This window comes from Lepidochelys kempii, chromosome 5 (assembly GCF_965140265.1).
Source record: "Lepidochelys kempii isolate rLepKem1 chromosome 5, rLepKem1.hap2, whole genome shotgun sequence".
In the NCBI taxonomy this organism is placed as follows: Eukaryota; Metazoa; Chordata; order Testudines; family Cheloniidae; genus Lepidochelys; species Lepidochelys kempii.
Genome location: NC_133260.1, coordinates 44,545,762 through 44,573,120, shown reverse-complemented (window position 1 = coordinate 44,573,120; position 27,359 = coordinate 44,545,762). Strand labels below are relative to the sequence as shown.

Sequence of the window (27,359 nt, the reverse complement as noted above, 5' to 3'; positions counted from 1 at the left end):
AGCCAGGATCTCTGCGAGGGGCGGGGACACGGCAGGGGGCGTGGCCGGGCCAGAACCGCCTGGAGGGCGGGGCTGGAGTCGGGTTCTGTGGGCGGGGCTCTGCTGCCTCGTGAGTATTGGTTGCTCTCCAAGGCCAGCCTGTCCGGGCTTTCTTCGACAGTTGTGGCAGCTATGGCTGCAATAGTTCAGTTCGCAAAGTGCTACGCTGAGTACAATCCTATGCTGCACACAGAGATGCTGGAACAATTTGTACAGTGCGGGTGCCGAGAGCCATTGAACCAAACTAAACCCTGTAGATGATGGAAACCACTTCAAACCAGGGAGTGCTGCAGCACCCCCCACACCCTTAGATCCAGCACCTTTGGCTGTACATTCACTATTAGACCCGACCTAGGTGTTTTAAATACACTGCTCCAAAGAGTTGTGAACCTTCCATCCCAGCAAGCCTGGCTTCCTTGTCAGAAGTATTATTAGAAGGTTAAGAGGGAACCTTATCATGTGCCTACTCAGGGAGAGGCTATCTGGTAGTAGAATGCTGATTAGTCTAGCAGAGTTAGGGTGACCATATTTTCCCAAAGGGAAAAAGTGAAACACCGTGGGGCAGGCCCACAGCCCCACTCTACCCCCCGTACACAGGGCCAGCCTAAGACTCCCCCTCTCCGTGTGCGACTGGAATGGCACCTGAGCCATTCACCCTAGCCCTCCCTTCTGCGCAGGGCTGGCATTGCAACTTGTCCATCATGCCTCCCCCATGCATTCCTCCACACCACACAAGGGGTTGCACCCCACTTTTTTTTAGCATTTGTCCAGTTTGTTCTTGCCGGACAGCAGGGACAGGGCTTAAAAAATGGACTGTCCCGGCCAAAACAGACATATGGTCACCCTAAACAGAGTAGTCTAGCAGCGAGAGGCTACCAAAGATCCATTATGTGGAAGTTGAAAATTCAGACTAGAAATAAGGCACTTTTTAAAAAATGATTTAACCAACTAAGGAATGTGGTGGATTCTCCATCACTTGAGATTTTGAAATCAAGAGTGGATGCCTTTCTAAAAGATGTGTACTAGTACAATCATAAATTTTTGGCTTGATATAGGAATCACTAGATGAAGTTCTACAGCCTGTCTTAATACAGGTGGGCAGATTAGATGATCATAATGGTCTCTTCTGGTTTTAAATCTACTAGGTGAGGATGATAGGAAAGAGCTCCAATGACTGGGAGTTGAAGAAAAGGGGAAGTTCTGTGGAGTTTTAAGGTAACATATGCACCAATGTTGTTCAGCTCCAAAGACTATTACATATTTTTATTACTATTTATTTATTTGGGAAATATTAACAGGTTCACAAATCCTTGCCATATAAATATCAGAAACAAAAAAATCATTGTAACAGTGAGCTTTTAAGGAGACATTATACAGGAATGTACTAATCTCTCTATTCAAAAGGATGTTACCGTATTAGAGTGGGCATAATTACAACAGGCATGGCATGTCATTTCTAGTTATTTTATTAAACTGAATGAAATCTATGATTACACATTTAACAGACTAGGCATGTCTATCAAAAATGTTAATATACAAAAATTGGACTGGTGTGCTGGTGTTTTTGCAGGTGAATGTATTTGGAATATTGAATACAAAGTAATCAAATACCTAAGTATCTATTTGTCCTCTATTTTCCTGGGTACATAATTGGCATGTTAATATTTCCATAACCACAATCTCCCATATTTTTGAACCATTCCTCTTTAGTTGGACTATTTTTATTTTTCAAATGAGATGCTATCAATAGCTGAGCAGCTATTAGCAGACAAAAGATCAATTCTTCATTTCCTTTTGTGTGATCATGTGCAGTAGGAAGCCCTAGGAAGTTTACCAAAGGATCATTGGGTAATATATCCACCAAATTGTGATAGCTGGTTACAGATTGCATCCTATTGTTCTTTAATGACTGGACAAGTCCACCATACATGCATAAAATCTCCTCTTTCACCACAATTTCTCCAACATTTATCCCTATTCAATCTTTCTCTACATTTTAACCTGACTGGTGAGAGGTACCATTGAACAAGTATCTTAAATAAAGTGTATTTTATTGTGCTACAAACAAAGGTTGCTGGCCCTCTTTTCCATGCCTCCGGAGTAATTTATCTCTACAGGTCCTTTTCCCCGTATGTCGTACATGGACTTTTGTTAGAAAAGTTGTAAATATTATCAATTCAGTACATAAATAATTGATAAGAATGCTGTAGCTTGGCTTGAGCAGACTATACACCAAATAAGTTATAATGCCATCACTTCTGTTAAAGTTCTCTCTCTGTATAAAACAATTTTTTGCTAGAAAGATGAGAGACATACTGCCTGATTCAAAAGTACTGGTGCTACACAAGAGTGGGCCAGTTAATTTTGATCTCTAACTAAGTTAGAAAAGTTTCTTCACTGAAGAGCTGGACAACCATATATATTCTATGGCTCTTTGAATCTTTAAAATGCTCTCGTTTGTCACGTGGTTAAGATCTGGATTATTTGTAATAAGTGTCATTGGGAAAGAAAAAAAAAAAGAGACAAGATGTTGTATATCAAAACCATAGAGTCTTTGCTAAAAGATATGTATACATTTATGGAGGGTGGTTTTTTTTTGTTTTTTGTTTTAATTAATCCAGGGTAGTTTAGTGAGGTTTATGCTGGCAACAACTTTTTTGTTCAATAAAGACCCAGTGTTTGGCGGTGTCAGGGTGCTACCACTCCACTACTGCTTTGGGCTGGCTGATTTTCACAGTACCATAGAATATTTTGAACAGCAAGTCCATCCTGTTTAATAGGATAGTACAAAATGTCTGCACTTACTCTTGGTCTTCTCTTATTCCATATACATTCTAACAACATGCTCTGTATTGCTGCTAGGGTTTTACCTGGAATGATTACAGGAATATTTTGAAACAAGAAAGATACTAGCAAAATGTTCATTTTGACTGCAGCAATTCTTTCCGACCGAGAAATTGGCAGACTTCCCCCAACCCTACAGATCTTTTTTCATTTGCTGAAGTCATGGTTTGATATTTAAATCATAGAGCTCTTAGAGTTTGTTTGAGATTTGAATTCCCAGGTATCTTATAAAGTTGGTTACCTCTTTGTACCCAGATATTTTCTGGAAGAGTGACTTTTCAAAGTCTGGAAAACTTATAGCTAGCATTTCAGATTTGGTATAATTCATTTTAAATCCAGACATTTCCCCAAGATCCTGGATTTCTTTAAAAACTAATTTTTGGGAAAATTAGATAAACAATATTACATCATCTGCATATAAACCTATTTTCTGATGTGTTCCTGCAAGTTTTATTCTTATGACACATTAACTGTTCCTTCGCACCAGTGCAAAAAGTAAAGGAGACAGCGCGCCTAGTCCTTCTGTGTAATTCAAACAGGGGAGACTTAACCCCATTAACTCTCAGCTGCTTTTGGAGTGGTGTAAAGAGCAGTTATCCATTTAAGGAACTGAGACCAATATCCATATAGGACAGGACTTGAAACAAAGTTCCACTCCAGTCAATCAAAGGCTTTCTCTGCATCAAGTCATAACAAAAGATTTATTTTTGTTCTGGCATTATGGATGATTGCAAGTACTTTCTAAATGTTGTCTTACATTTGTTTATCCTTAATAAATCCAGTCTGATCTAGATTTATATAAGGTGAGAACACTGACTGCAATTGGCTAACTAGTAATTTTCCTAAAATCTTTGTCATGATGCAACAGTGATATGGGGTCAACAGGAGCTGCATAAAGATGTAGTTCTCCCTAAAGCTGGCAAAGACCCTCACAGTAGCTTCTTTCATAGGCTGTGGAAGTTCCTCCCCTAATAGAATGGTATTGAAGTTTTCCTCTCAAGGGACCCACTAATACCTCCTAAAATTCAGCTGGAAATGGAGGTCCTGGAGCTTTACCACTTTTCACACCTGCTACTATTAAAGGGAGGTGATAATCAGTGCAATTCTCATTAGGGTAAAAAAACGCTTATTTAAATTTTAATTTTAGCCATGTACCTTAGTAACATGAACATAAATTTATCTTAAGCTTGACAGATTTAATTTAGCTAACACTTCCCTCTTATGACAAGGCCTGTGCATTTTTTTTCCCCAGAGGAGCCTATGGCCAGAGGGTTGTTGGCTTCTTCTGTGAAGCAGGTGTTTCCAGAGGGCTGAGAGAAGTGAAGCTTTATTACCACGAGCATTGGGCCAGTTTCCTTTCACAGGCCCCAGCCCACAGCAGGGGTACTAAACTTTCTTTCAAAGAAGGGTGTTCTGTTGCCAAAAATGGTGACAGCTGCATTTTCTCTCTGATTTAAGGAGGCTATTACCACTGACAACAGTGTTTTCACTGAGGGGTCCTTGCTCTTGCAGGGTGAGAATATTACTGCTGTCCCTACTCTACAATAGTGCTCTTTGAAGGGGCTGAATCAGAGGAGGCAGATACCAATTTGGAGTGCACAGGTGTGGGGACAGAGAGGAGAAAGACTGGAGGTGATAGGAGAATAAAGAACCATAAGCCAGAGCCTTTTCTCTCAACAAAAACAAGGTTGGTGACTGAGGTAATATTTTTTTACTGGACCAGCTTCTGTTGGTGGAAGGTACAGGCTTTCAAGCTACACTGAGCTCTTTTTCAGGTCTGGTATCTTTCACCAGAAGACAGTGGTCTAAGAACAGACATTTCCTTAATTACCTTTTCTCTCATATTTTAGGACCAACACAACTGTAACAATGGAAGATACTGAATTTTCTGTCTGCAGTCACTTAAATACAAACTAACATGCCTGTCTGAGTCAACAGAAGGAAGTCAGTAAGCTCTAAAATAGCACCAAGTCATCCATACATATTACTTCACATGGGAACATTCAAATATACAGACCATTTACTATATTATCACCAATTCAGAAGAACTGAAAGATTCATGAAAAGACAAAGGGAAGCAGTCAGCACAAGTCATTTTATTGAGGTTATTACTAAGAAATAGACTTAAAAACTACAGTATATAGTTTAATCTATTTTTGCATTTTGAAGCTTAACAAAAACAGAAGTCACATTCTCATCTTAAGAGTTTTGTCCTCAACTCAGAAACTCAGGCACTGGCCTATATAAAAATTCCACATGCCTTCTGCACAACCGCCATTTTCTCTGTTGGCTATTGTGATTCAGGACAGACAATTTTTATTGAAGCTGGTGTTAGAGAGCTATAGTAGCAGATATAGCACAGACTAAATTGGTTTTGATCATCATTTAGAGTAATTTTGAAGTCATAAAAAATAAAATGAGCACAACTTTTTAAAGTTTTAAATCATACACAACACTTTTGGCCATAGTGCTACCTTGGTTATCAATGGTAGCCTTTGTAAATAACTACTACACAACCTTTGTATGAATACAATTTTCACAATGTGCAGTACTGGGACATGTCCTTAGGAAAGGATGCAGGGGAATAAGGGGAGTGAGGTGCCCCTTTACTCTCCTGTACAGGCTATCCCACAGTGAGAGTCACACTTCAAGGAGGAACAGCACCAGGGGGGACTGCTACTCCCACTCCCAGGCAGGAAGATGGGGGGGAAGAGAGCAGAACCTTGGTTCCACCCTTCAATGTGCCAGCCAGTAGCAGATCATTGTGCTCCTTGGTGTGGAGGGACAGACAGGACTTAGACAGCTGCAGTCCTTTCCCTGGACAGCTCCTGGGGTTGAGCAGCTATGTACTTACCTCAGATCAGACTGTAATGTTACAATCTAAGCCCTTAAAATAATGATTCAGTTTTGCACCAACAACTATGTAATTGCACATATGAACCACCATAGCAGAGGAAATGCACTTGTAGAAAGGTCCTGTTTTCAATGTCTCTTACGTTGTCTTGCTATTGTTACCATTACTTGCGTCAGTCTAGTTGAACTCCGGTTTATTGATGCATATTATATAAAAACTATAGCTTTAAAAAAATTCTTGTGGCTTATTCAGATACAGTTCACATTTTTCTCAAGCTGTAGAACAATTGCCTTTAAAACTGGATCCTCTGCCCAGTTGACTTTACTTCCAATAATGATGCTCTGTAATAAGACAGTTATCATTAGTTTAAATGCCATAGGAAAACCAGTTAAAAAAAAAACAACACCCTAAAATGTTAAAGCACTATTTTAATGGTCACTTATTAAGAAGTTACCTAAGTTATTGCTTTTTTTTAAAGTTTGAATCAGTACATAAAGATTTATCAGTTCATGTAATTTTAGTAACTCAAAACACAGAAAATGTGTTGTTTTAACACCATGCATATGATTTTGGCGCTGCTAACAGGAAGTATTAATTTCAACTCAAAGGATAGCTCCCCTCAAGAAATATTCAAGTGCTTACAAAAATGAAGGCTACTTACTTGTAACTTGTACCTAGCTCAGTATATTCACACTTAGGAGTACTGCACCATTTTGTGGTAGAACCTTCTAGCAGTGTCAGCTCGAGAACTCTCATTCCCCCCCGCCCCCTGGTGTCACTGATGTACTGAGGGCAAGGCTAGATAGGGGTCTGAGCTCCCTTCCCACCTCAGTTCCTTCCACCACAAAGCCAGAGACAGAACAAAACAAGGACTCCAACAGCGATGTAAGCTGGGTGGGAAGTGTGAACATGCAGAGCCATCTCAAACTCTGGTTACAAGTAAAAAATGGTTACTAATCTTTCTGTAACTGTTGTTCTTTGAGAGGTGTTCCACTGTAGGTGTTTGTGTGCTCGAGTGCACAGCTGGAGAGTTTTTACCCTTAGTGGTACCTGATGGGGAGGCCTGAGCACCCTCTGCTGTCTCTTACACACTGCCCAGGCATAAAAGGCTGAGCTACCCCAACCCCCTCAGTTCCTTCCTACCAGACCAGCTCCATTAGAGAGGTGACAGAGGGTGGATTGTGGAATGGACACGTGCAACACAGCTCAAAGAACAAATTACAGAAAGGTTAGTAACAGTTTTTCTTCGAGTGATTGCCTATGTCCCTTTCACTGTAGGTGACTCAAAAGCAGTCCCATCTGGAGATGAGTTTAGAGTCTATTTGAAGAGGGGCGGAAGGACCACTCATCCAAATTTAGCATAGTCTCTAGGTTGCTGAGAGATTACATAGTAAGAGGCAAACATGTGATGCGCACTGACACGGAGGTGCTTGGTACCCGAACTGAGGTAGATGGCTCAGATGGAGGACATGGCGCCAACTCCATCAGCAGATGGAATAGGGCTTAAAGCCCTTACAGATGTCACACATGTCATTCACATGAGCCTCCCTCAAACACTTAAGAGAGCTGGGGTGAGGGTCACTATTAGGCATTGCCTTATCACAAGAGTGGCAAGGCTTGAAACCCAGAGAGTACAGCATATCTCCAGTATCTAAACTGGGTGCTGGAACTACAGAAAACAAAACAACCAACCCACCCACCCTCCACTCTAGTCAAAATCTGTAAATAGTACCTGTGTATAATTAAAAAGAAAAGGAGTACTTGTGGCACCTTAGAGACTAACCAATTTATTTGAGCATGAGCTTTCGTGAGCTACAGCTCACTTCATCAGATGCATACCGTGGAAACTGCAGCAGACTTTATATACACACAGAGAATATGAAACAATACCTCCTCCCACCCCACTGTCCTGCTGGTAATAGCTTATCTAAAGTGATCATCAGGTTGGGCCATTTCCAGCACAAATCCAGGTTCTCTCACCCTCCACCCCCCCACCGCTCACGAAAGCTCATGCTCAAATAAATTGGTTAGTCTCTAAGGTGCCACAAGTACTCCTTTTCTTTTTGCGAATACAGACTAACACGGCTGTTACTCTGAAACCTGTGTATAATTAGTGTAGATTAAAGACTTGTGTAGGCAAGGATAGGGAGCTCCAACAACTGTCATGAGTAGTAGGAAGGAATTGAGGAGGGTCAGTGGCAGCTTGGTCCTTTATGCCTGCTCAGCGTGCCTGAGACAGCAGCATGTGCTGGAGCCACCCTGACAGGTACTGCTAAGGGTAAAATCTCTCCAACAGCCATGCACTGGAGGGCACAAACACCTACAGTGGAATGGACATGTGCAATCACTTGAAGAACCTTCATTACTTCTTTGCCTAGCTCTGCACATTTCCATTTATGGGACAGACTCATAAGACTAGGCACAGAGAGTCCTAGCTGAATAGAGACCGAAGCACCACTTTGCCAAATCTGGTATCCGCCCTAGAAGCCGAATTCAAGGCACAGTGCTTAGTGAATGTGTGAACTGAAGTCGAGGTTGCAGCTTTGCAAATTTCAGCAACTGGCACCTGCATAAGACAAGCCAAGGAAGTAGTCATGACTCTAGTGGAATGCAATCAAATAGCAGCAGGTACCAGAGCTTTTGCCAACATGTAGTATTCAGCAATAAATTGTTTAATCCATCGAGAAAGTCTGGGAAGAAACCGCATCTCTCATGTGGTTCTTGGCATAAGAATCTAGAAGATTTACAAAATTTAGTCCTGTCCAGATAATAGGTGAGGGCTCATCAGGCATCCAAAGCGTGTAGGACAGATTCCCCCTTATTAGTGTGGCTTAGGGGGGAAAACAACAAATGAATGGTCTAATTGATATGGAAATCAGACACTACCTCAGGTAAAAATCTGGGATCAGGTCCGAGAATTACCTTGTCCGTATAAAAAGAAGTGAAAGGCAGATTAGCCAGAACTGCATTCAATTCACTCTCCTGGCTGATGAGATGGCAATAACGAAAGCCCTTTTGATAGATAAATGGTAGAGCAGGGGTCGGCAACCTTTCAGAAGTGGTGTGCCGAGTCTTCATTTATTCACTTTAATTTAAGATTTCACGTGCCAGCAATACATTTTAACATTTTTTAGAAGTCTTTCTATAAGTCTATATATTATATAACTAAACTATTGTATGTAAAGTAAACAAGGTTTTCATAACGTTTAAGAAGCTTAATTTAACATTAAATTAAAATGCTGGTCTTAGGCCGCTGGCCTACTCAGCCCGCTGCCAGCCTGGGGTTCTGTTCACCTAGGCCAGCAGCAGGCTGAGTGAGGCCTGCGGCCGGGACCCCGGCTGGCAAGGGGCCAGCAGCCAGGACCCCAGACCGGCAGTGGGCTGAGTGGGGCCGGCAGTGGGCTGAGTTGCTCAGCCCGCTGCTGGTCTGGGGTTCCAGCTGCCGGCTCCTGGCTGCCAGCCCCACTCAGCCCACTGCCAGTCTGGGATCCCGGCCCTGCCTACATAGAGTGGGAACCTACCTTTTCCCTCGTTCTAGCCCATTCTCTTCCTCTCTCTCTGCACTGAGCTGAGGGTGGGAGTGCACTGAGCACAGGGCTGGGGGTGAAGGAGCAGGCTGGGAGTTGGGGTGTAGGATCTGATCAGGAGCTAGAATGAGGGAGGGGGCTCAGGGTTGGGGCAGGAGGTTTTGGTGTGGAGTGCTTACCTGGCAGCTTCCATTTGGTGCGAGGGGTGCAGGTGGGAATGCGGGGGGGTGGGGGGGGGTGCAGGAGTCAGGGCAGGGGGTGTGGGGGGGCTGGGTATGTGTGAGGGTGCTGGAATCAGGGCCGGGGTCGTGCAGGGCAGAGGGCTGGGTGTGTGTGAGGGGGGTGCAGGGGTCAGAGCAGGGGGCTGGGGTGTGTGTGGTAGGGTGTAGGGGTCAGGGGAGGGGGCTGGGGGTGCTCCCATCCCCCTGCGCAGGGCAGCTCAGGGCAGGGGGCTGGAGGGGATATGCCCTGATTTCAACCCCCTTCCCCAAGGCCCCGTCCCCACCTCTTCTCCGCCTCCTCCCCAATTCCGCTTCTCCCCTTCCCTCGCAAGGGCCATCAGCTGATCGGCAGCAGGGACGGAGAGGAGGGGCAGGAACGCAATACACTGGGGGAAGAGGTGGGGGAGGGGGAACTTGCCTACCCTGCAGCAGCAGCCGGCAGAACCAAGCTTCTTCACCCTGCCCCCGCTGGGGGTGGGGGCACGGAGAAGAGCAGGCCGGGGAGGGCAGGATTTTTAATAGCACGCTGCTGCCTGCTGGGGTCCCAGCCTGGGTTCGGCAGCAGGCTGAGCGGGGCCGGCGGCTGGGACCCGGCAGGCAGCAGCATGCCATTAAAAATCGACTCGCGTGCTGTCTTTGGCACGCGTGTCATAGGTTGCCGACCCCTGTGGTAAAGGTTCAAAGGGCAATTTTACCAGTATGGCCAACCTCAACTTGAGGTCTCAAGAAGGGGCAAGGTCTCTAACAGAGGGATACACATTTCATAAATGTTTTAACCCAACAAATGAACAAACAACAATCTACGATCAACTAGAGTGTAATACATGGAGATGGCTGGCAAATTAACTTTTAATGATGAGTTAGACAACCTCTGATTTTGTCAATAAATCTGTCCTCTGGCAGAAAAAGGTCTCCCTTCTGCAGCATGGCACCTATAAAGAGAATCCTTTGTGAAAGGCAGAGGACTGACTTTGGGCTCTCTCTCAGTTGCCCAAGGTCTGAAAACAGATTGGTCATGAAGACAATAAGGCTTAACAGATCCTTGTGCAAAGAGAACTTCAGTAGCCATTCGTCTAAATAGGGTAAACAAAAGTACCTTGACTCCTCAGATGAGCTGCCAACACAGAGAGACACTTTGTAAAAAGTCTGGGTGCTGTAAAAAGGACATCTGGGAGCACCTTATACTGGAAGTGGCAACTAGCCACCATAAATCAAAGGTACTTGCAATGATTCTGACAAAATGAAGTATGAAAATATGCATCTTTTAGATAGAGAATTGTGAACCAATCCATGACCAACAGTGATGGGACTATGGTGGCCAGAGTCAACATATGGAACCAAAACTTCCATATGTACATGTTCAAGGCCCATCAATCGAATAACAGTCAAAATCCCTCAGCCTTCTTCTGCAAATCCTGGCCTCTCAGGTATTTGAAAGCATCCTTGACTGCTTCTATCAGAAGAAATGTTTCTACTTCTGCAATAAGAATCACCTTGAGAGTGGGGATTCCTGAAGAGGGAAGGACAGGGAAAATTGCAGGGAGGCAACCTTTGGACTGTTTGGCATAGCCTGTTTCAATAATCTCTAGGACCCACTGGTCCAAGGCAATTTGCCTCCATACATTGATGAAGTAGGTTAGTCTGTTCCCAAATTAAGGAATAGATTGGTCTTAGTTGACTGGTTTTTTGACTCTTGCATATCTTGTCAGAACTGGGGCTTGAGGCTTTGTGATGAGGATGCTGATGCAGTGGCTTGTTTAGGTTTAGACCTTGGTTTGAAAGGCCTTTTTTCATATTGACTGAGAAACTGCCTGCTGCTGGTATTGCGGATGTCCAATCTGTTAAAAAAATAGGACAATGAAGACTGTGGACAGGATTACCTCTCGTACCTGAAAGGGGGAGAGGAGGGCTTCCTTCTAGGAGAGGGAATCAGACCCAGATAACGAGCCATCGATCTCATATCCTTCAGTTTTTCAGTAACTCATCTGTCTTTTCACTAAACAGACCTTCCCCTCCAGCTTAAGTCTAGTGTCCATAGTTAAGGATGAGGAATGGTGCCATGCATGCCTCCTAATGGTCACAGCAGACACCAATGCGCTTGCAACAGAGTCTGAAACATCAAAGGCAGCTCAAATGGAAAGTTTAGCTACACTCTGACCCTCTACTAGGAGGGCACTAGCCAACCTTTTTCTGTCATTCGGCAGGTCAAATAAAAATAGTCATTTCCCACCCAATAAATGGAATTGGTAATGGGCCATGGTTGCTTGATAATTCATCACCGTAATACTGAGGGACGAGGAAGAACACTTTTCTCCCCAACGACTTGATCTTTTTGCCCTCTTTATCAGCTGGTATGGAATGCTTCTGCTCAGTTCTTGATCTATTGCTGGCAGCAGCCATCACCAGGGAACAGAATATAGGATGGGCATGAAAATAAGAAAAACCTTCAGAAGGTACCTGGTACAGTTTATCTGGCTTTTTGGAGATGGGCTGATGATGCAGCAGTGGACCAAATGGATCTGGCTGGCTGTAGCAGTCCATCCAGGATGGGTAGGGATATCCTACTCTTAGCTGTAGCACCATAGACACTGAATACCAGGCAGAAAGTCTCTTCCAAAGATACCACAGGTAGATTCAAGATGGAAACCATGCTGTCCACCAGATTGTGGAACTGCATAGTATCCTCAACTGGAGAGGAGGCTGAAGCCACCCCCACATGTTTGTCAGGTGATAGATTTGGTTCATAATCCGTGTCCATCTGCTTCTGTTAAAAGAGGGGAGCTACCTCCTCCTACTCTTCTCCCTTGGACAAAACTTCAGGAATCACTGCCTGTATCATCAGTGGATCCAGAAGAGTCGGATAAAAGTACCTCTGGGCTTCTGGATCCTTCGCAGATGAGACATTACCTCTCCATCCATATGGAGAATAGCTCAGACATTCCTGAGGTGGCCCCCAGTACAATCATAGTCCCCAGGGCTGCCAGCCTCCCTAGCAACTAGGATGTGGGAATATGCTAGCCGGGGAGGACCAAAGGCAGGTCCCAATCACACTGTCAGTCTCTGCATTCTTCCTGTATCTCCCTCAGTAAAAACCTGGGTCTGGATCAGAGAGAGTGAACCAGGGACAACAGCAGATCCAGCAGGACCAATATGGGGAATTGGCTTTTTGTGGAGAACCTGCAGTGGTCCTTGGAAGAGGGAGAACAGGAGGATCTGTGAAATGGTCCCCACACACCTTCTAGTATCTTCTTCCTGATGTGGAATGTGGAAGAGGATCCGAGTTCGGGAAATGGGCCTTCTCTTAGAACACAAGCCCAGTTACGTTCACACTTGGATCTGACATGTGTAGTGATGTCAAGAAGTGAACCTGGTCTCCCATAATGATAGAATTCTCTGGAACTGACGACATGGGAACAGACAGCAGATCTGAAGATTGAGACAATATCAGATCTGGTGCTGGACTCAAGTCCATCTCCCATGATACTGACAGTGAAGGGGAACTGGTTTGTGTTTTGGGGCTGTAGCACTCTTGTATGAATTGGACAGATCCAGTAGCTCCCATGCACAGGAACCAGCACTGCTAACAGTGGTCACTTTGTCCTCATACTTCCTTTTCTTTGGTACCAGAACAGTCGACACCAAAGGCACTGATGACTCCTAATTCTGAGGCCGCAACGAAGTCTGTCTTCTTAGATCTGGAAGTGGACATCAAAGTTGATCATGGTCCTGCAGTCACAGGAGTTCTGCCAGGATTGGAAAGCTGTAAGGCGTGAGGTATGGCATTGATGAAGGTGGCCGAACTGTCTCTTGACCTCTCCTCTGGAACAAGGGCAGTAGTGTTTGGCCACATGGCCCTGTGTTTGGCCACATGTAGCCTCAGAGGTTTAAATGAGGGAGCCACAGGGAAGAGATTCAATCCCGACTGGGGATGCAGCCCCTTGAAAACCTTTAATCCTTTGCTGCTGAGGGGCCACAGGGGCCAAAATTTGCCTTTTTTGGATGACTGTTGGCTCAAAGGACTGTTTGGATCCAGAGGGCCTGGCCTCAAGGCATTCCTTCAGAAGGAGCTAAAAGGTGGGTCTCCCTATCCTTATGGGCTCTCAGAGTAAAGGTCTGGCAGATTAAACACCCAGAAGATGATGAATTACCCAGGCACTTCAGACACCGCACATGGCTGGATGCTGGAAAGATGGCTCGGCAAAAGAGCACGCCTTAAATCCCAGCTTCTTCTGTTTCTTTAGTTCCACCATGACATGGAACTGAAAAAGAATCACTAACTGACTAAATTAACAGCTCACACTAACTATTGAGAAAAGATGCTCCGGTGAGAATGAAGAGGTTCACATCAGTCTGTGGCATGCAGTTGGAAGGAACTGATGTGGGGAGAATGCTCTGCCCCTGTAAAGCCTTGACCTCAGTACATCAGTGATGCTGAGGGGAGGATCAGGACACAAAAAAAGAGTGCTCTAGCTCAGTGGTTTTCAACCTTTTTTCATTTGCAGACCCCTAAAACATTTCAAGTGGAAGTGTAGACCCCTTTGGAATTCTATTGTCTGTAAATATAATTGAATTCTGTTCAGTCAGTTTTCAGTCTAAGTGGACCCATTAGACACAGTCTGCAGACCCCAGGTTAAGAACCACGGCTCCAGCTGACACTGCTAGTAGGTGCTACTGCAAGGCACCACAAGGTGGCACAGTACCCCAAGTGGGAATACGCAAAGCCACTCAAAGAACAAGAGAAAATAGGTACTTATGGCTAAAGCTACGATTTTGTCATGGATATTTTTAGTAAAAGTCAGGGACAGGTCACAGCTTCCGTGATTTTTTGTTTATTGCCCGTGACCTGTCCCTAACTTTTACTAAAAATAGCCATGACAAAACGAGGAGGGAGGTGGATCCAGCACCCTCACCCCCCTTACTGGCAGCAGCTGAGAGGGGTCCCCCCGCTGTCCTGCAGGGCTGGAGCTGGGGGTCCCCCACTGCCCTGCAGGGCTGGGAAGCTGCGGGGGGGGAAGGGGGGCTGCCAGCCTTGAGCAGCTCCAGGGTCCCTTTGCCGCCACCAGCTGGGAGCTGCGGGGTAGGGGGCGGCCTCTCATGCAGCCGGCAGTCACTGGTCAGCTGTGGGGCCCTCACTATCACGGAGGTTGCTGGAAGTCACAGATTCCATGACTTCTGCGACCTCTGTGACATAATCTTAGCCTTACTTATGGCCTGATCCAAAGCCTACTGAAGACAATGGCAATCTCCATCTTGACTTCAGTGGGTTCTAGATCAGTCCCTTAGAATGGAAGTACCTTCTCATACTTAACTATGGAGTTACTAATGCAATGCTAATATCCACACCAACCTCTGGTAAACATAGGATCACTCAACACAGTAATGTATGGGGCTCCCTTTGAAATTTTCCCCAGTGCCACTCATCTTTACAGAAGATGATACAGCCAGCAGCCCTTCTCCTCTTAATATCCAAAACCTTCAAAACATGCTTCTCCCCCTTCTTCCACTCTAGACTTTTAATCCCGTGTTCATTCCTAATTGGGATTTAATGGACATTCAACTAGAAGATCTATCATATCATTTAAGTACCTTAAAAAGGTATAACAAATGGATAAAAATCTAGTAAACATCATTTCAAAAAGAGTTTAAGACAGTTTCAGATTCTCAGTTTTTGAAGTACCATAATCATGGTATTTACATACAGGCTAGTTTGCATTTATAAAAATTACAATTTTAAAAGAGTAAGTTAATCAGAGACATTTTTAAAGATTCTATAATGTATTTCTCTCAAGTAAATAGCCATCACCAAAAAATAGTTGAATGTCTACTAAAAGTTCATAAATTGTGTTTGGTTGAGATACGATAGAAATGAGACTTACAAATTTGTCCTGTTTTCAAAGCAACAGATTAAGTTACCTGGAAGATATTTTGAATTAACGTAGTCATCTGTGTTTCTTTTTGCAAGTTTCTACATATTCTCTTTAACATTTCACCCACTTCCATACCCTCTAGTTCCTCTTTTTGTTTTTTCTTCAGAGTGTGTATCTGTAGCAGTTTGTGTTCTCCAGCTTGCTTTAGTGCTAATTCAATTCACAGAAAAAGAAAGATTAGACTAGACAGGATAAAATCCTAGCAAACATACTGTAGAGAACAATTCCTGGACTGACAGAATGATGTTCCATCTTACCTAATATATTTTGCTCTTTCTAATTTTTATGATCCGGTAAAGAGATTGTTAGAAGAAAATTTTGGGTGCCCTGGATTTCTAAACATAGACTCACGCTTTCCCTATGTTAAATTGACAGTAAAAGAACAAAGCTGATTGTTTTGTCAGTAGTTTTAACTAACTATGCCATTCAAAAGGCTGGTACAGATATCTGTAAAGATCTGCATATAATATATTAATTTAGGTTTGAAGAATGGTTTTAAAGAAGTCCAAATCCAACCCCTGGCCAAGTCATGTAGGCATGTTACAACCATTCCCTCCTCCCCTGGCCCCCCAAAAATTATTATTCTTTACGAAGAGATCTTTATGAATCACACTTTTCTTTTTCTGCCAAAACATTACACAAAGGTACAATATGATAAAATGGTATGTGAAGAGGTATTGTAAGATAGGGTTTTGTTGTACTAAAGCACTCTAAATGAGGTTTAGTAGGAAACAGTGGAATTAGACTGCATTCTTTTGAAGTTCTTCAGTCTCCTTGTTCTAAAACATAGTACTTGTCCTGTTTGCCTGCAGACATTCAACATACCAGCTCACTTTCATGTACCCATCATACTTAATTTTTAGAAAGTTTTACATCTAGAATTTTAGTTATATAAGATAATGCAGTTGTCAGCAGACACTTTTTAAAGCCTGTCACAAAAGTTTGAGATTACAATCTGAAAGATACAGAAGGTAGCAAGACAATATATGCTTGCTAACAAGTTATATACACTTACCAAATCTCCTTTTTTTAATCTCATTCAGTTTTTCTTCCAACTCACGTGCTTGCTGTGTTAAAGAAAAAGGATTCGACAAATTGATATTAATATATTGTCCATCTGTAGTACTATGTTTAATAGGTACTAATCTTATACACAAAATAAATTAAATAGAATAAAATGAGGTAAAGTGCAGTTCTATGTAAAAAGGGACTTTACTGAGCAGACTCTCTCTTTGTATATTCAGTCACCTGTTTATTTTAGTGAAAAAATCATTTTTTAAATAATTTTATTACTGTCAATGAGAACTATGTTTTTTTGGTTTGTGTATCATTAAGTTCCAAATGCAGGACTGCTTGTGAATTTCCAGTTTTCAAATTCTGCCTTACATCACATCTGTACAAGATCACTGAGGACAACAGACCTGTACAGTTGTAACTGAGGGCACAATTTGGCTTGCAGAATATTTGTTAAAGGTGATGATGCATGAACCAGGAAAAATCCAGCTTGACTTTCAGATCTCAAGATCAGTTCTGCATTTGACTTACTACTACACAATACTCTGATTAAAATAAATAGCACTACACAAAGTCAGTAAGGCACATATTTGGACAGATCTCAAAAATGTAATTCTTGAGGATTCTCCATTAATGAGAGGTTTCTAGTGAAGTTCTGGAGGATTCTTGTCCCAATGCTCTTCAGTATTTGATTAATGATCTGTAAGAATATATATCACATCACTGCTTTGCAGATGACACAAAGATTGGTGGAGTCATGAACAGGGTAAAACACAGATTTACTCAGAGCAATCTGGATCACTTGGTAAATTGAGTGCAGTCAAACAATATGCACTTTAATACAACCAATTGCAAAAGTTATATATCTAGGAATGCTGGTCACAGTTGCAGGACAAGGAATTATCCTGGAAAGCAGCAACTATGAAAAAGAATAAGGGGACATGGTAGAAAGCCAACTGAACTCCCAATGTAAAGCTGTAGCTAGAAGGGCTAGCCTGATTCTTGGATATATAAACATGGAAATCTCAAGTAAAAGTAAGCATGCATTAGCTCTATAAAAGGCATTGATGAAGCCACTACTGGAATACTACATCCAGCTTTGGTGTCCACATACTGAGAAAGAAGTTTTAAAATTTGAGGATAGAGAAAAGAGCTCCATGAATGACCTGTCTGGAAAACTTGCAGTCTTTAAACAATGACTGAATGTCTTTCTAAATGACGCTCCAGTTCAACCACAAGTTATTGGGACTATAGCAGGAATTATTGGGTGAAATTCTGTGATCGTTATGCAGGTTAGACTAGATAAATCAGTCATCCATTCTGGCCGTAAAGTCTGTGAATCCACAGACTAGCAGTCTTTTTAATTATAGACTAAATTTGATAGAGACTACATCAAAACTGTAAATATGGAACACACAATGCCTTGAAAACATAAAAAACTTCCTTTTCTAGAGTTGATTTTAATGCGTCGTGTTTCAGGCTCCTCACAGCAGTTCTGGCTAATGTCCCTTCCTCTCTATAGCTGTTGATTCAATTGCTGTAGACTAATTTCCAGCAGATAAGGCAGTCCCAAACACAAATCTACAGCATCTATTATCCCCATCATAATAGGTTCAATAGCAACATAAATCTCAAACCTAAGATGTCAACAGTCTAGACCAAGTTAGAGTTTTCTCCTAAAAGAATCAGACCACATTTCAGAACTAAATTAAAAAAAAAAAAATTTTTTTGGCAACCCACTAAAGTCTGAAAATGATTCAATAATTAGTAATACCAAAGATACTTGCCTGCTGAGATTCAAGTATTGCAGTACTAAGCATTATTATGTGTTTTATAGTTTCCAAGATCAACCTAATGAGGGAACAAATAATTAATTACCAAACCATAAGTTAACACTATGAACATTTTAACCATAATGATTTGAATTAGGGAAAGACTGTTCCTTTAGCATCATTAAAAGCATAATGTGCTTAACACTTGAAAATGTAAACATTTATTCCCTAGGTATATTATGCTAAATACAGTTCAATAAATCAATTAAATATTCTCTTTGCACCCTCATCAGATCATCAGGCTGACAGGCTTTAATTTTCAACACTTCTAGCGCTGTGCAAAAGGTACACAACTTGCTAGGCATCAAGGTGATAGTGGCGGTAGCATCATGCAAAAGAAAATCTAGGTTAAGAAGTAACCTAGAACTTTTGCCTTCAGGCTAGCGGTGAAGGCATCATGGGAGGTGGAGCATTATTATTTCCTAGAATGGGAAGGAAGGGTGCCCAAGCCAATTGTTCAGACAGCATCCCTTAGTACCACTTTCTAGCTACCCAGCAGAACTGTGCTACAAACAGAAAGGGGAAAGCATATTAAAAGTAACATAGGTAGTTTGGCAGGCTCTCTATCCTGGAGTGTCAGGTCCACCTCCCCACCCACCCACTGCACACAAAAAAGCACCTTACTTTGAGTCGCTATCATTGTGTCTCAGTTTGGTTCTGAGGGCATCCATAAGCTGGATCCTACACATGGTGGGAAAAGAGGAAAAATTCTGGTTGATGCGAAAGCCAAAGAAAAAACAAAACCTTAGATAAATCTGAAAGAAAAGCTGAGTTCTGAGCATCTGTTCTCCTCTCATGTATTTGGTGTATATGTAAAATACATGATGATACCCAAAATGTATTGTATCTGAGGATTCTCTTATAAATGGCATTAAAAAAAACATAATATGCTCCCTCCAGGTTCTGTGTGTGTTAAAGTGAGAATGTCCCCCAACCACTCTTTAATTCTTTCAATTACTTCAGTAATCCTCCTTAATCCAAGACTATGAATGAGGGGGTAGGGGGGGAGAGAGAGAAGGTGGTGTGCAGGGACGTGGATCTCTATGAGGGAATCAAACACCAATGCAGGAGAGCTACTGCTTTCCACGCATGCTGCATTTTTATATAAAAATAATCTGTCCCTATGTTCCAATGAATTTGTTGTTAATTATTAACAGTTGTTAATTATTTGTATTAGGATAGCACCTAGGGAGCTTAACAGATCAGGGTCCCATCGTGCTAGCCCTTGTATGTAGAATAATGGACTCTAACCCAGAAGAGTTTACAGTCTAAATAGACCAGACAGACAAAGACTTTGGGGGAAGGATCTAACATACAAGCAGAGTGAACAATTTGATGGTCTGTGAGATGGCATGGAGGTCACCCCCTTTCAGTCAGGCATGGTACCACAGGTCAACCCTTCCTCACTTCCCTTCCCTGGGCCATAAACAACAGTGCCCCTCCATCTCCTTTTAAGAGTCTCATTTACTGACAGCCAAAAGCACAGGTAGAAGCTCACTCACATATACCTAGGGACATTCATTGCCTTAGGTTAAGCCCAACTAACAGTCTCTGTCTCCTTCCTTCTGGAGACTCTTCTTTCCTGTGCCTGAAAACCACGTGTGGGCCAGGAATGCTTCCCGGTTCCTTTGAGGGTTACCTCTTTTCAGTACTTCCTTAAGCAGGAATCCCCAGCTCTCCTCTTTGGAACTGGGCTGTATTAGTTAGTTCCACACTTTCTCCTTAGCCAGGTCTCCCGCAGCTCTCCTCCCTGGAGCTGGGTTCTGTTAGGAAGAACTAGACAATCTGACAATAGCAGCTCTCCTCTCTGGAGTTGAATTGTGGATTAGCCAGTTGTGGGACATTGCGAAGCATTGCAGTATTTAGGATCTGAAGAAAGCTGTCATTCAGAAACTCCCTGAGCACAGAAGCCACTGAGATCTCACTGGAGATTTGGTAGAATATTAGACAGGGGAGAGGAGGGAAGACATATCTAGTGGAAATTAGGCCTGGTTTGCAATAGAAAATTAGGTCAGTTTGAACTACGCTAGTCAGGAGTTTGAAAAATCCACACCCCTGAGTGGTGTAGTTAAGATGACATAAATCCTCATGTAGACAGTGCTAGGTCAATGGAAGAATTGCTGAACTGCTACAGCAGAACAGCTGTGCCACTGTAGCATTCTGTGTGTAGACAAGCCCTTAGACTAAGGCAACATTTTTGCCAGTGTTGCCACTTTCATCGCCCCTCCCTCCCCCAAAAGACTCTTCTCTCTCTCTCTCATAAATTTTAGTCAAATCTAGTTTCTTTCTCAAAGATTAATAATGACTGTCATTTAAAATCTATAATAGAAAACCAAAGATTTTAAAAACAGATAATTAAATAACAAATGCCTTTTTATTCAGTTCTGACCTTTCAATTATATACCTAAAAAGCTGATAATGAGAGAGAGAGGAAGGAATTTGGATTTATTATTTTATTTTGTGAACCTGTACTCCAGAACTGGTACCATATTTTATTGATGTTAATTTCATTGATCTATTGTATTATGAGCTTCCTAATAAATAGCTTAAAGAAGATCAATGCCTAGGTACCCAAGCTGGAAAAAGCAAGCTTTATTTTCTTAATTCCTGCTTCCTGTTTCTCTCATTGTATTTACGGTGCAGGAAATTCAGAGATTACTTCTTCAACTGAAGTGTTAGAAATGTACAGTTTATGAGCCTATGCCTGCAAAGACTTATGCACATAAGTAACTTCTCACATTAACAGTCCTATTAGCTTTAGTAAGACTTTATTTGAATATAGATGAGAAAATGCATCTTTTCAGCATTGGGGCACTTCCATGACTTACGTTTGGAGTATTATTTGTTTTTATCCTTTTCATGTCCCTTTACAAGGTATATTTGTCTACATTCTTTTTGGTCACCCGTGACAGAGGCCCACTGGTGGTTCATTATGCTGTGTCAGCAGCTCTTGTCAAGCCTGGCATACTCACTACACCTAACACACTGTTGTCATGATATATACCCATGATTTATATACAAGGTGGCATCTAACATATCATTGGAAAACTAGTAACTCACTGATCATTAATATTCTTGCATGATGTATGTATGAGGGTGTGTACAAAGTTATGGATATGTGCTAGAATTATGTTCTTAAAAGGTGTTTGGCAAGCAATGCCTAAGCCCAGTCTGCCTTAGACAAAGGAATATGTGTTTGTCTGACCAGCCTGGTCATCAGGCAGAGACAATGAAGTTATATTTTCATAAAAGGTAAACAAAGCCATCAGCTAGTGTGAGTGGAGACAGCCTCTTGCAGGAGCATGAACCTCAAATGATAAGCAATTGAATCGACTGACTATACACATTACTGTATTATAAAAGTATATCAAGTAAAGTCTTTTATGAAAGCTAACACTTGTGATTAATACATACATTTCACAAAGATATTAACACTATATGAGGAATTATGGATACTTAATGATATTATACTTTAAAGTCTGTGACCAACCACAGGGAGAAACAGGTTTTCCCCCAGACAGGAAGAAAAGGAACTATCTACCTGTCTCCAGTGCAATTAAGCAAGGTATGGCCAAAAACAATGGAAACCCTATTTACATACAAATCAGCAAGGGAATGGGAAGTCCACAGGAAAGGAATAATACCATGTAGTCATCCGAGTCTGGGGAAAAAACTGAGTTTGGGCAGATATAAGTAGAGAGAAGACAGGACACACAAGGGGTCAGAGTTCCTGCAGCCAAGGTAATTGAAGTCTCTGGGAACGGAATATAAGTGGAAAAACCTGCTTAGGCAAAGATCTTTCACCTAGGAAGACAAGGGAAACCAGCATCTTGTACTTCTGTGGAATGTCCTGACTGAAAGTCTGTCATGGCTAGAAAGAAAAAGATTGGTAAGAAATTTACCTTGAACCAAGGCTGGTGGAGACCAGGGTGGGGCTGTTGTGTTCTAGGTCAGCTGGTGGAGTCAGAATGCTGAACCGACATTGTATACTTGTTTGCTGACTGTTGGTGTTTGGGCTGTGAGCCACAGCAGCAGAGCATTTAAGGCACCCCAGAGTTACAGGGCAGGTACTGACACAACCTCACTAGTGTGGATTGCACCGCAAAACGTGACACCACCATTCTAACATTTTGATGTTATTTGCAACTCTAACTTCTTGCTTCAACATTAATAAAGTCTTATGTAGTTCTGTTACTATTTAAACAAAATTTCAGAATAAAACTTTAAGGAGAGCTTTACCTTTGTAACACCAGTGTTTTGTTTTGAAAGGAGACTTTCGCTTGTTCCATTTCTCTTTCCAGATCTTCTGTGGCACTAAAAACAAATGCAATAGAAGACGACTTTAGAATTCTATAGACAAACAAAAACTACACATTTTAAATAAAACATGGTTACACTGTCTTCTTTTGGAGTAAGACACTTTTCCAATATATTATTGATGAACTTCCCCTTTAAAACGCAGAGGATTCCTGATTATGGTATCATTGTGCCACTGGTATCACAGTACATGCGTTTTGCTGTGCTTTTATATCAACTTGGTTTCCAGTGCTATGGCAGAAAGAATATTTGTATAATAATTTGGAGGAACAAAAGTTAAAGAGAACCACTAAGACCCACCAACTCACAGATTGAACCCCCCCCCCACAACTAAACATAGAGGAAGCTGATAGCAACCCCTGCTTGTCTAAACTCTCTATGATGAAGTATTCTTGTGACCTTTTCTTTAAGAACGATCATCACCTCCATTTCTGCAGCAGATCTTTAATACTCGGCAGGGAAAAATCCTCTAGTCTATAGAAGTACCTTTTATTTGTCCCATGAAATTCCATTCAGATTTAACTGCTTTTTAAAGTGTAATTAGGCTACTCAGGAAGATGTAGCCTGCAAACCCAATGAACATTCTAAAGAGCCTAGTCCCGCTGCCACCAAAGCAGCAACAGCAGCCTGTCCACTAGGAATACTTCGGAGAAGCTATACCAGAGCAGGGAGAGGGAAAGAATCTCCCCACTACTCTCCTGACCCCAGCATCCTGTCAAAGATCCTCATCCCTACTCTGGAGGCACCAGACGGAACAGAAGCTCCCTCAGCTCCCAAGTGGCAGAGGGAGTGAGTCAGACCTAGTTCCCCTCAGTCACTCCCTGGATTCAGCACATGGTGCCAGCCCTCCACTATCAGAGTTAGTCTTGTAGCCCAAATTGTAGAAGTTGGTGCTACAGTATTGAAAGCTGAGGGTTTAAATCCTCCTGATGAGACACATGTACTAAATCCTAACTGTGAAACTAACAGTTTTGTTGAGGAAATTACACATGAAACAAACCCAAATCCCCAAGTTAAAAGAACGTTATTTAGCCTACAAAAATCAAGCACTTGAAATTTAAAGGAAGTGCCAGATGTATAATTGTCCATGCAGCCTTAATTCAACCACATTGAGTATACGCATTATGATCTTAATTACACAATCACAATCTATTTTTTGCATAGGACCTCTGTCTCATTCCACACACAAACTGGATGCACAAAAGGGCTGAATTAAGATTGCATGAGCAATCATGAATCTGGCAATTCCTAACTTTGTGTCCAGTTTTGCAACCTAAATAATATTATTGACTTTTTCCTATGTAAGGATATTTACATTGCAGAACTAACTAGCATCACCACAAGAATGTGTTAGTTTTTTTCCTGTAGGCCATAATACTAGAAGCTCCTGCTGTCCCTCAGTAATTCAAAACAGCACTCAGAACTAGTGCCAAAAACTGCGATCATGATTCTCCTCTGATTATGGTTGCTTAAAAATATCTAACAGAACAAAAATCCTACTATGAACAGATTTGGGGATGGAGAAAAATCAGGAAGGGGAATGCCTTCACTTTTCTATTCATAATCAGCATTTTAAAGACCAGAAAGAAAAGTAAGAACACATTATTTAGAGAATTCTGTATCTCCCACCGTTTGAATCATTAGAAATATTTGTTTGAAAATAGCATCTGTATTTTAGTTTCTGCTTCTGATGCTTATCTATCTGAACTCTTAAAGAGAATATTAGAAATATTCTGATCACTACAACCAGTTACAAGAGTACATTCCCTTTTTTAAAGCATCTTTATTATAAAAGCATAATTAATAAGAGGAACCAGTAACTTGAAAGTCCAATGTAGTTTTGGACCCTAAATGCAACTTGCTATCTGAATGCCTAACATAGGCAAAATACTATGATTCTACATAAGATTCTATTCTCATTTAAAAGTGGAATTTAGTTTAGCACTTGGATATTTGTACCTAAATCCCAGCCAACACTCTGAAGACTAAGGGTCTGAGAGAGCAGAGTCCACATCATATGAAAAAATATTTGAGGGGCGGAATAAAATTTCTCTGCTTCCCCCTCTGCACTCCACAAGGGAAATTAAAGCTCTGATAATTAATCCAACATTCTTATTAAAAGGAGAACAGTAAGAATAGAACCTATGACAGCTTTCCCCTTACTCCTATTTTAAAAGTTAAAAATAGTTATCAGAAGACATACGCCTCAAATAGCTTTTCTTCTATGGCTTGGTCTGGAATGCTTTCTTCACCTGGAAATAAATAATATTTTTAAGTTAGCGAGACTGAAAAAAAAAAAATCTGTTTACACAGAACATGTGAGATGTCAGTTGAACAGATTTTTGGAAGTCTTTATTATAGTTTTAACTTTGTGATGATATTGAAAAGGGTCTAATTTGAAATTCCAAAACCACACCATTGTCACACGATTATAACTTTGCAAACAAAGAGGTTGGATGTTCAGTGCAAGAATAAGGTATTTAACAAAAATCTGAACAAGCATCTTGTTTGTAAAATAAGAAACACTTTAAAATGTTTACATTTATTATTGGTTTCTCATCTTTTATTACTTTACTGCAATATCAGTCAAATTAAGATAGAGCGTGCAGGTACATTATTTTCTGTTATGACAGCATGTACACTTACTTGCATTGGATAGACACGGTGAAGAATGACAGAGAGAAAAAGGTTTAAAGATGAATGAAGCCAGGAAAGTGATACAAAACAGAAAGCTGTGGAAGACTTTGGCTCCATTGTTGCTGTGGAGCTAATGGACAGGAATCAAAGAAAGACAAAGACTTACCTGAATGAACTGTTGTATTATATTCCATAAGTTGCTGTTTTATTTGTTCTCTTAGTCTATAAGAGGAAACAAGAAAAGTAAAATAAAGTATTTTATCATTTTATTTTTTTAGATTTAAAACAATAAAGACATCTAATCTAAAGCTCTAGACACCCCCAATCATCATAAATACAACAAATAAAATCCCAGACACTTCAAAAGAAAGTCAGACATCTAAAAAAACTCCTTTCCATCCATTTGTTATTGTGAGAAGTATACCCTCAGCCCTCTCCAACAACACTATCAAAAGAGTATTTTGCAGCATACCCAGCAAAATATTTGCAAGTTCTGGGTTTTTTTTTTGTTTTTTAACAGTATCTGTTATTCTAAAGGCATCCTCAAACCAACAATGAATTATAATAGCACAGTCACTGTGATAACAATGACCTCAATGGACTAAGGTGACATCTTCACTGAAGGGGGAGGGAGGGAAGGAAGAAAGAGTGTGTGTTTTCATCAGGATAGATATCCATGTAAAAATCCTAGTGGAGAATTAACCAAGATAGGAACCATCTCCCCAGCTACTCACTACACCTGGCTCCGGACTGCTCCAGCCCCAGCTCCACTCTACCTCAGCACTGCTGGTGCTCTGGCTCCAGCTCCCTGAGCTGCTTTTTCTGGCCCCTCTAGCTCTGGTTGCTGCAGCTCTGCTCCCAGCACAGGACTACTCTCTGGGCTGCTTCTGTGGTTCTGCTCCCAGCACTGGCCTGATCCCAGGGCTGCTTCTCTGACTAGCACAGCTCTGCTCCCCAGCTCAGCTCAGGCCCACTCTGTATGACCCAGGCAATTCCAGCTCACATGGAGCATGCCTCCCTCCCAACCTCCTGACTTCCTCATTAGCCTGCCTGCCCTGACCTGGAGCACTGGCCTCTCCCCATTGCCCCTGGGGACCATTAGTCTCAGGCTTCTGATTTCCCAATGACCCTTCCCCTTCCTTTTGATAGTGGGAACTAGCCAACAAACCCCGCCCAAATTATTTAAGGGGACAACAGTCCCTTTACTCAGACATAACCTCAGCTACACAGACCTCCATATTACAATGTCATGGCGAAGTTTTACTGAGCATAGAATTGAAGGGCTCCAGGCTTAGCCCTGGCTCTTTCGGGAGGGGGCCCCAAGGCTTTGCTAGTGCAATATCAGTCACCAGACATGGTTACTACTGGACGCTTCAGCAACCCGGAGAGGTTCAGATCTGGGCGGGCTGCATCCCTAGGTCACGTAGGCCCATGGGATGGGGGCTCGGCCCGCCCTCGGCTCCCCTCCCGTACACGCCAGGGCCCGGGACGGAGAGTGCCAGGGCAGGAGCCGGGCGTCACAGAGAAAGGGCTGGGCTGAGCCTGGCCCGGGGGTCATTTCAGTCCAGGTCCCCGCGTCCGGCTCTGAGCGAGAGGCTCGGCGGAGGGGGCCGCAGGCCCCGCCCGGCGCGGAGATCCGCGGGTTCGACCGACGCTTTGGGGCCGCTGGAGACTCCCGCAGCGCAGGCGCGGCCAGCTCCGGCCCCGAGCCGCAGTACTGACCGGAACAGGGTCACCAGGTCCAGCTTCTCGCCAGCCTCAGCCCCCAGCCTCGAGGCCGCCCCGGTCTCCACGGATCCACCGGCGGCAGCGCTGTGGGCCGCCAGCTTCCCCAGGGCTTTGGACGCGGCCTCCACTCGCTGTAGCGGCTCCATCCAGGCGGCGGCAACAACGCCCGACAGCGGCTCAACCGCCGCCGGGTTGCGCCTTCAAACCGCCCGCCGCCGCACGTCACTAGCGCCATCGATGAGCGCGGCCAGCGGCTACTCCTGGCTGGGTACCAGCAATCCTTCCGGTCGCTTCCCGGGCTCGTAATTCGGCATTCTCCTCTCAGGCCTGATGAGAGGACAGTGCCCGCGGGAAGGAGCGAGGGAGCCCGCAGGGTGGTTGCGGGGAGCGTGGCTCCAGCTGAGCCAGCCGGGAGGGGG

General features: G+C 42.8%; 1 protein-coding gene across 1 annotated transcript; it reads right to left on the bottom strand.

The window, feature by feature from the left end:
• Positions 1–4,959: 4,959 nt before the first annotated feature.
• Positions 4,960–27,176, bottom strand: CENPH (centromere protein H). Its single transcript, XM_073344114.1, has 9 exons — positions 26,935–27,176; positions 25,379–25,434; positions 24,779–24,827; positions 22,498–22,572; positions 18,883–18,939; positions 18,214–18,277; positions 16,428–16,479; positions 15,399–15,562; positions 4,960–6,078 (listed from the first exon to the last, which is right to left on the bottom strand). The coding sequence occupies exons 1-9, from the start codon at positions 27,084–27,086 to the stop codon at positions 5,986–5,988; spliced, it is 762 nt and encodes a 253-aa protein (XP_073200215.1). The 5' UTR covers positions 27,087–27,176; the 3' UTR covers positions 4,960–5,985.
• Positions 27,177–27,359: the final 183 nt, after the last annotated feature.

Bases quoted from the DNA above. Each gene is read 5' to 3' on its own strand.
- CENPH (XM_073344114.1), bottom strand. From the start codon at position 27,086: ATGGAGCCGCTACAGCGAGTGGAGGCCGCGTCCAAAGCCCTGGGGAAG. The intron at 25,435-26,934 runs GTCAGTACTGCG...TTCCTCTTATAG, and splicing joins GACCTGGTGACCCTGTTCCG to ACTAAGAGAACAAATAAAAC. The intron at 6,079-15,398 runs GTAACTTAATCT...GTCTTATTACAG, and splicing joins TAATTCAAAATATCTTCCAG to AGCATCATTATTGGAAGTAA.